This window comes from Cygnus atratus, chromosome 15 (genome assembly GCF_013377495.2).
Source record: "Cygnus atratus isolate AKBS03 ecotype Queensland, Australia chromosome 15, CAtr_DNAZoo_HiC_assembly, whole genome shotgun sequence".
NCBI lineage: Eukaryota > Metazoa > Chordata > Aves > Anseriformes > Anatidae > Cygnus > Cygnus atratus.
Window position 1 is genome coordinate 4233748 of NC_066376.1, and position 9878 is coordinate 4243625.

The following is a 9878-nucleotide window of genomic DNA, read 5'->3' on the forward strand; positions in this document are numbered from 1 at the left end:
AGTTTAAAAATCTAGCGCTTACCATTAATTATAGTATGAGCTATTATATTAGCTTAGTATTAGCTATTATATTAGCTATTATATTATAGTATTAGCTATTATATTAGCTTATAGCTAAGCAATAGTCTTGATTTTTTTTTTTAAATATAAAAACCACCAACATTTCTCTAGAGATTTCCAGCCTCCACTAGTATAGCTAAAAGGAGTTTCTAGCGATCCTTAATTTTACTTAAAGCACTTATTCTCAGTGTAAGTACTTCCATGATTTCATCTTGATTTATTTGTAATGCCTGCAGTAGTGCGACACTCGTGTTAATTAAACAGATTAAGGGGGCTTTGGCTGGACTGCGGGCCCTCCACTCTTCTACCCACTTTGTTTCTAACTGTCGTTAACCTCTAGGAAATGCCCTTCTTGTTGGTCGTTACTGTTTAATTACACTTCACAGTTATGTCATCACATCTGTGAAATATAATCTTCCATAACAACACAGCTGTGCAACACGACACTCCTGCCCGGCAGTGAAATTCTGCTCACAGATTATTACACGTACACACCGAGGGGATGGAGGAAGCGATACGAAACCTTTCCAAGGCCCTTGATTTTGAACGGGTCTATTGTTTTAGGAGGTACAGAGAGTCTTCAGAAAGAAACATCTCAGAACTCTTCCTCTTTCTTCCCTTCCCCACTCCTCCCTGCAAAATCTTCTGTAAATTTTAGGAATAATTACTTCTAGACTCAGGAGAGGGCTGACAACACAGAAATGTTTATACAGAGTGAGTAAAATGGGAAGAAACCTCAGAAACAGAATTTGCGAGTCCAGGATTTATTTTTTACAGTATGAATTACATCTGAAAGACGTTTTTTCCGTGGAATCCTCTGCTTCCATTCGTGATCTCGTGATCCACGATCATCTCCTTTGCTTGTAATATCAAAGCAATGACTGTACTCACAGAAAAGAAATTGGACTTGGTATATTTTTTGCTATCCTTTACTAGAAGGTGAAAAAAAAGGGGACAACTATTCAAACAAGCATTCCTTCAAAGTTTTAGTTCTTCAAGCATTCCCCACATCACAAGGGGCTCCCATCTAAATCCCTGCGTGGCGCAGCCATTAATTTCTAAGATTTAATATAAACTGTACATTCTACGGGCAGACGGAGATATGTGGCTGTACCAAACAGGACTGTAATGTTACCAGAAAACGATACTCAGGAAAAAAAGTGTAGTTTGAATTGTAAAGTCAGTGTACTGAGACCTATCTTTATTTTTATTCCTCCTATCCTTGACAATATTAGTAGGCTAGCAACAGGCATACAGGCTTCTCTGTAGAAAAGAAATGGCAGCGACCAGTGCTTTGTTTTGCTTGTGTGGTGGGTGTGTGTTTGTGGGGGGAGCGAGGGTGTGACTGGGAGGGCGTTGTCCGATTTTTCAAACATGGGGATAATAGTGGACAGGAGAATAGGTTTAAGCCTCAATAGAAGCTGTGTATTACAAGATTTGATAGGATTTTTTTTTTTTTTTACCCTGGTCTTGATTACAAACCCTTGCCCGGCCAGGAAAAGAAAAGGAGTTGTTTACCTGCTAGAAGCAAGGGGGCAAATTCCTTTAGATTGATGCAAAACATTTTCCTACTCCAGAACTCAGAAAGGGAGGAGCATGGAGTTTATTTATGTAGCTCAAACAGTGACCAAGCAAAGAGGATGGCTTACTGAGCAGTGTTCCTAACTGCACGTTGAACTCCTCCCTTTGAAGTGATGAAGAAGGAAAATTGCCATTCCCACACCAGAAGTCGTGAGCAAATGGAAGTGGGGGGAATAAGCAACCCGTTTGCTGCCTGAGAGAGTTTTCGAGCACAATGCTTATGATTAACCAAACGAAGAAACAGAACGACAGGGATAAGAGAGCTTGCACAAATAAACCCAGGACCAGAGGGAACAAAACAACAGAACTGCCCTGGGCTTTGGGTGGTCTTGTTTTACAAAGCAAGATTAATTAAACAGACACTAAAGGACATCTCTTTTAGAAAATGAAACACGTTACAAACCAAAACGCCTCAGAGACCGAGCAGCTAGGGAGTTATAACTAAATTACTAAGTACAAAATGAAGCAGCCTGCAGAGGAAATGAGTAATTAAAAAACCCTCCCCTAAGCAACAGGCTGGCGAGAGAGGGATAACTCCAGGACCCTTGCGCTGGAGGTGAGCAGTACCAAAGCCAAACGCTGCCAGCTGAAAACAGATGTTTTATACAAGCAACAAAAGGCACAGAAATATCGCTCCCCGCCTTTAAGGGGGGTTCACTCGGGGATCACAGCAGACACAGCCTGCCCAGCGGGACCTGAAGAGATGCACGCAGGAATTACATCACCCACCGCCGCCACGCTGCCACCTCCGGGGTGAAGCGCTGCAGTAGTTGGACAGTGCTCAGCAACCGTAAACAGGATTTTCGGAGGAAGAAATAGATCGGCGTCGACCTCATCCTTCTTTCTGCGCTTTCCCCAAACAAGAAAGCTTATCTAAAACGTAACGCAGACAACAACAACCTCGCTGCTAACACCAAAGCCACTCCTGCAGCCTTCTCTGTAACCGAAGCAAAGGTACCCGAGGTAGCTGCTCTCCAGGGGTCCCGGTGGGCAGCACCACCCTTGGCCACCATCCCTGCGGGACGGGACACTCCCTGTTTCTCTGTTGCCCCATAGACACACGGAGAACAACACATGACTTGCCAACCCTAAAATAAGCACTCAGGCGAAGTGGTTTTCCAACTTTTTCCACTAGAACTTTTCCAGGGAAGACAAACCCTGGGCGTAGCAAGTTTTAGCCCGCTGGTGAGAGCCTTCTCTCGTTTATCTTCTGAGAGGCCCGTAAGTGCCACCGGTTGAATGTGAGCCTGGTGGAAGGCAGAACCACCATGGGGACAGCCGGCGGAGAGGCACCCTGCGACAACGGGGTCATGCTTCATCCCCAGACGTGGTTCCCTCCGAGCGATGTGGCCCTGATGAACGTCCCCCTTTACACTTGCAGATGCCCAGGAAGGCGAGGACAACCCTTGCAGAGCTGGAGCAGGACCTGCTGCCCTGTCACCTGGCTCTTCGGTGCGTGGACATCCCTCACCACCTCCTCATGCCCCCCATCGGGTGGGGACAGCCACCCTTAGCATGTCCCTCACCCACCGAAGCCTTATTGACACGAGGGGTCTCTCACCACCCCCTCACACCCCCTGCAAGCTGCGGACGGCCTCAAGACCACCTCCGTCAGCAGCAGCCCCTCAGCGGGCAGGGAGACCCCCACCTTAGACACAGGCCACCCCTCTCAACACCACCGCAACTCCCCTTCCCCAGCAGACCCCCAGAGGGGCAGAGACCCCTCCCCACCCTCCCTCCCCTCCTCCACGTGGGCGGGGACCCCCTCAGGACCCTCCCAAGGGGGCTCACCCCACAGAGGCCGACCCCTCTCCCTCTTCCCCTTTCTCCCCGGCCCCTCGGGCTTCCCGGAGGGGGCCGCGGGGGGGCGCCGCCCCCGGCCCAGCCCCACTCACTGCGGCGGGAGCAGCAGGGCCGGGCCGCCGCGGCGCTGGAAGGCTCCGTCCACGAAGACGCCGTTCTTGCCGAGGCAGCGCAGGTAGAAGTGCGGCTCCTGGAAGCTGAGCTGCAGGTGCCGCCGGGAGATGAAGCTGGAGTGCCCCATGTTGACGTCCACCGAGCCCTGCGACGAGTTGCGGCCTATGGTGACGGCCGGCTGCCGCATGAGGAACTCGAACTCGCGGCCCTGCAGCCGAGCCAGCACCGGCCCGGAGGAGGAGGAGGAGGTGGAGGAGGAGGAGGAGGAGGAGGAGGAGGAGGAGGAGGCGGCGGAGGCAGCAGCAGCAGCAGCGGGCGGCCCGGCCGGGGGCGGCGGCGGCCCGGGAGGGGGCGCCGCGGCGGGGCTGCAGGGCGCCGAGCGCAGCGCCAGCAGAGCCCGCGCCCCGCTGCTGTCCTCCCCGACTTCGGCCATGTTCCCAGGCACGGAGCGAGCCAGCGTGCCGGCCTCCGGGGCGGAGCCGGCGGGGCGGACGGGAGGAGGGGAAGCGGGGCGGAGCGGGAGCCGAGCCGAGCCGTGCCCCGCTGCCTGCCTGCCTGCCTTCCCCAGCCTCCCCGCCAGCTCCGCCGGCCGGCCGGGCCGGGCCCCGGCACCGCAGCGCTTTCTGGAGGCCGGGAGGGGGCTCGCAGCGCCGCCTGCAGGGCCCCGGCGCGATCGCCGCCGGGCCTCGGTTGGTGCTTCCCGAGGAGAGGGCCCCGAAGCGCCGTTATTCGGGGCAGGTGGCCCGGGGTCCGCTTTAGGGCCCGGGGGGCGGAGGGTGCGGGGCCGCAGACCCCCCCCCTCAGGTGGCTTAGACACCCTCCAAGGGGGCTCAGTCCCCCTCCAAGGTGCCCCAGGCAGCCCTAAAGGGGCTCAGTCCCCCCCTCAGGTGGCTCAGACACCCCCCAAGGGGGCTCAGTCCCCCCCCTCAGGTGGCTCAGATCCCCCTTCAGGTGGCTCAGACACCCCCCAAGGGGGCTCAGTCCCCCCCCTCAGGTGGCTCAGATCCCCCTTCAGGTGGCTCAGACACCCCCCAAGGGGGCTCAGTCCCCCCCTCAGGTGGCTCAGATCCCCCCTCAGGTTAACTCCCGTCCCCTCTCGTCCCCCTGTTTCTTCCTCCTGGAGAGGGTGACAGGGAAAAACCCACAACAGTGGGCTCCGTGCGTTGAAACAGTACCCGGAGGGGCTGCCCAAGTCCATTTTGGAGCCCTGTTTCCTAGTGAGGTCCCCCCCGGCCTTCCCTGCCTGGTGTGGCCCTGGGCCCCCAGAGAAGCAGGGCTGCCACGCTTCAGGCTGGCTTACACCTGGTGAGACCGCCCGGCATCACCCATAACCATTATACAACTACACGGGGATTTAATTCCAACACAATCGTAATCCCCTGGACTGTCTGCCAAGGGGAAAACATCCCTGGTACACTGAGGTGGGAGTTTAAAAACTAGGCTTTGTACACACACAGTTCTTTAGTATAAGGGAGTGTGTGTGTATGAGGGTTGTTTAGCTTGCATTACACTATTTCTTACTTAAAATTACCTTTTATTTTTTATTTTTCCAGAAGTTATTTATATTACCTACTTAATAAAGGTCATGTTCTTTGCAACAACACCACATCTGTGGATCATGTATACTCTACTGGTTAGGATATCCAGATTGAAAAGGTAAAACTTTTCTGCATAGGCAAGCCGGTGACACAATGCAGAATCCCAAATTGTTAAGTCACCAGAAAATACAATAAATTTGAAAATCTTGAGAGAGGGAACAGCCATAATTGCTTATTACTTCAGCTCACGTGGGGAGTGTGGCAGCTCTTAGCAAGGCTGCTCAACAGTTTAGAGGAGATGGGAAAAAAATAATCCCATAACCGGTCAAAAGTGCAGAGCAAATTTCAGATATGAAGACTGTAATTAAACGAGCTGGAATTGGTCCAGGACCACAAGGTTAACATCCCCTCTCCTGGAACATCTTCCCTGAGATGTTTAATGACTGCTGAGCAGTCGGGACCTGAGTTAGACATCTCACCCGAGACGTCGTCTTCAGTTAGAGTGCTCTTTGCCACTACAGTTCAATACCAGTGGAAAGGAAGAAAGACCAGTGCCACCTAACAAAACACCAATATCGCTTCCTATGCAGCAGTGTTTGCTCTCAGTGGGACTCAGCTGAGCCTGGCACAGCACAGGGTCACAGTCTTCAGGGCAGGATATGAAGGAAAGGCATCCCCGGAGGGGACAGGACAGAAGTGGCCTCCCTGGAGGCCTGGAATTAAATTACTGCTAAAATAGCACTCTCAGACATCGAGGAACAAATAAATGGGGGCATGGCTCACAGCAGTGGCATGCGCTGCGTAACCTGGGCTCCAGCAGGCAGCTGCTTCTCTCAGGCATGCAAACTCCTGTCCTGCCCCAGATTGCTCAGCATCAGCAAATGCTCGTGGCCACCAAGTAACGTAGCCATCTGGTAGGTGAGAGCCAGTGTCACACGCTGCCTGACATCAGAGCTGGCTCATGCCTTTTGTCTGTTCGCACCGGGGTGAGAGTACTGCTAAGTGTGCTTAAAAATGGCCCCAAGCTGGTAGGCGTGCATGTGCAAACAGGCAAAGTGAAACCAGGCGCTATATTGGAGCAACCGTTGAGCTGCCCAAAGAAAGAGAAAGCAGCACTGGAGGGCTGTGGATTTTAGTTCATGTCTAAGGCTCTTCTAGAACCCAGCACTGTGCCATTCATCTGGCAGGGCGCCGAAAAAATCAGAACTAGGGTGAGACAGTTACCAGACAGTGTCAGTAAAAATTCCAAAGCTGCATAGGAAAATGGGCTGTGGTTGCACACACAGAAGGTACCAGCAACCCAGGGGACCCACGTGGACAACTGATGTACAGCCAAGAGACGTGTCGCTGAAAGGGCTGCATCCCATTACCTGTCCCACACTGGGTATAGACTACAGATTCCTGCAGCTCCAGTCGGAGAATAACTCGCACACAGCATCTGTGCACCAGGAGAGCGGAGCTGGGAATGCCGACGAGCTCGTTCACACGTGTCACAGTCACCCCCCACCACCGAGACACTCTTGCTGCATGAATCAGCCAGCGTGCATCTGTGTTTCTTCCGACAAATCTTTTTCTTTCTGCCTGAAAATTTCTTCCGAGTGGAATTTGCTGCTTACGCTGGAAGCGCCGCTGAGATAAATCCCAGCTTCACGCAAAATGCGATCAGGTGGCATAAAGAAACGGGATTCCTCCTGGCTGCCTGGCGGGTTATGCTTCGCATTGTGTCTCACCAGCCCGTTTGCCTGCGGCATCCATTCACTGAGCTCATTGCGCGGCGAGCAGCAGCACGCTGTGCTCGGCAGCCTCTGAGGCTCTGCTCAGCTCTAATCCACCCCACAACAGCATCAAACCGAGGGCCCTTCAGACAAGCAAACGCTTTGCGCTCCTCCAATTGCCTAATCCTGCTTAAAGTCAAGCTGGCTATCCCAGTGTAAATACCTGATGTAAATGCACTCAGAATTGTTTGAATTAACCTTATTCCGTATGGCTGGATTGACTTTAAAGCGGTTCATTTTCCTCGGCAGGTTTTGGACAGATGTGTCTGCAGGTGTGGCCAAACTTCCTGACTCTACAAGTTGCATACCAAATTATTCAGGTGGCCGGGAGCCACCAGAAGGATACCACAAAATGGGGGGAACAGCCACGGCCCCTGGGGATGGGACAGGGTGGGGGGGACGACAGCATGGTCCCTGTGCCACCCCTGTGATGTGCCTAGGAACCGGTGCTGGGCTAGAAGGTGCCATCTCCAGCTATTTCTCTGTGCTCCAGACTGGCCAGATGTGGGATGCCTACATCCTGCCTACACAGCCTGTGCACAGGCAGAAATAACCTGCTGCAGGTGAAACCCTTTGCAGTGACACCCTGCGCCGTTTTGAGGCATTGCCCTGTGCTACCACCCCTGTGCAATAGGCCAGCCTGAACCGGGAGGGGAAATTAAATGCTCAAAGCAGCTGGGAAAGGGACAAGAACAGCAAGCAGTGAGGATAGACCCAGCATCATGCAGAGGAAGGCGCAGAACCCAATTTCCCTTTGTCAAACATTTGCTTGGCAGCGTGTCATTGCTGACTGTCTTCGTGCAGCGACATACAGCAGGAATCTGTTCTGTGCTATCAGTCGTGGGCAAATGAATGTAATGGGTTGTTCTGGTCACCCAGATACCACTGCACTGGGCAAACAGAAATCTCATAAAAACAGTGATAAAAGCGTATGTTTCTAGATCTATCTTCTGGGTGGCATCTGCTTAAAAACACTTAATTTCTGTAAGTTAAATGCTGCGTTTCTCAAGCAGTTCGTGTGGCTGTTTCTCGCCACCCTGATGCACGAGACAGGATACATATTTATCAAGCCCCAATTCAGCAAAGAACCTGCCCAGCTTCAACACCGCAGGAAATCTGTTCTACCCCCAGACCAAAGCGTAATTGAAAAGCAGCCTCGGCAGAGAGGAAAGATGTGAACTGCATGCTGGGCATGAGCCGCTTGATGTATTTACCCAGCAGCTAGACAACACATTGATGCTAACAATGAAAGCCAGCCTAATGCACGCAGCTCTGACCCAGGGAAGGAGGAGGAGAGGAGCGAAGGAAAGCAATTACTCCAAGTAAAAGAGGCTCTGCTGTCTCCGCGCAAGCCTAGTCCAGCATTTCTCCACCTGATTGGGTTAAGGGCGATGTAAAGCGCGCATCGTTAGCAAGCAAGCAGATGCTTCGGGACCATCACACATACCTAGATGAAATAAAGAAAAGGGCAGCGTTCCCTCCAATTCGACTGCTCCTGCACAGCTCCCCACAACCTTTTTCCCTTTCCCTTCTCTCAGCCATCAAGAAGGGTTTTAAACACTTTTATGGCTTCTGTCCAAGCTGATTAGAAGCAGATGCGAGTGATGAGCACCATGCCCTGTAAGTGGGGAGCTGCTTTCCCTTACACACCTGTGTGTGGGAGCAGCCTCACTTCTTTCTCCACTTGGATGGGTTTTAATTCCCTTTTCTGTCTCTGAAATCACAACACTGTGACATGGGAGTGAAAGGGGGTTTGCTCTCATGCTCCTTTGTTAGGATTTTCTTCTTAACCAAGCTGTTGCAAGAAGTCAAATCAAATTTGGGCTGCCAGTTTTGTTTTGAAACACACGAGGGTATCTGTCCCACACACAGGCACGGTGCCTGCCCCAGCCTCTCACGGGATTTGTACCTGTTTTCTCAATCCTGTTGAATGGTCTGTGCTTTTAACCCTGATCCGTGTGCCTCCCCAGTGATGTCCCTCGGCCCTGACCTGGGACAGCCCTCATACATCTACAAAAACTTCAGCCACGATGCGGATGCCTGACCTGTGAAGTCTGCAGCAGCGAGGATACAACCTGCTGCTGAGGGTCTGGGGACAGCAGCAGAGCCCTGATTGCCTCAGGGACAGCCTCAGATACCCCTCCTCAACCAGAACAGCTTTACAAATCTTTCACAGCGGATATGAGCTGGGGTTTGATCCAGATGGGCTGATAAGAAAGGGCCCGCCTGTGGAGGAGGTGATACACTGATACAGGGGCTCTTTCTTTTCCTGCACAGCTTTTAATCAGCAGAAGGCTGAAGAAAACAACACTGGTGATTCAGCGATGTGCTGGGAACACTCACGGTCCCAAAAGCTCACAAGGGGTGCCAAACACCATTTCTCCTGATGCCAGCAGGCTGCTATGCTGAAGGGAGCAGCATCAGAGACAGAAAAAGGTGGGCAGACCGTGGGACCTGCCCCTCGAACAGCACAGACCCCCCCGGCCAGGGCTGCCCCCTGCGAGGGGCTGGGGGCTGAGCAGCAGCTCAGCACCTGCGAGATGGGGCTCGATGAGATGCTGCATCCTGCAGCTCCCTCCTGGAGCAGCACCACCCAGGGAGGCTGTTCTTTCTATCGTAATCAATTTTTTTTCTTTTCTAAATCAGCTGCGATCCTGTTTACTGTAAGCTCCATGATGCTGAAAATGTTTCTCTCACAGCTTATTTAGGTTTCAGAGAGGGACTTTTTTTCAAATCACACTTATCAGAAATGTATTTTCACAGCAAGTTCTCCAAAACACAATAAAGACCCAGGAACATCTGATGCCCAGACTCTGCCGTTGCCTAAAATATTATATGATCTGCTCATTCCCAATGCAGATATGCTGTCGCTGTTCTAGAATCCATGCCAGGGACTGCCTGATGTACGATCACCCATTTTGGAAAGCCTTGAACGAGACCATTTGTTGTCGAGATAATTTTACAAAAGCAATCCCATTTCACAGGTTGCAGTTAAAATAATTCATAA

The 9878-nt window shown here is 52.1% G+C and overlaps 1 protein-coding gene across 2 annotated transcripts in view; it reads right to left on the minus strand.

The window, feature by feature from the left end:
- FOXK1 (forkhead box K1) overlaps positions 1-4019 on the minus strand; it is a 55645-nt gene extending 51626 nt beyond the window's left edge. Inside the window, exon 1 of one of the 2 annotated variants that reach the window (XM_035548855.2) lies at positions 3537-4019. In XM_035548855.2, coding sequence (XP_035404748.1) covers positions 3537-3991 — 455 coding nt within the window. In that variant the 5' untranslated portion in view covers positions 3992-4019. The remainder of the gene's footprint in view (positions 1-3536) is intronic. The other variant, XM_035548854.2, reaches the window with a different exon arrangement.
- Positions 4020-9878: the final 5859 nt, after the last annotated feature.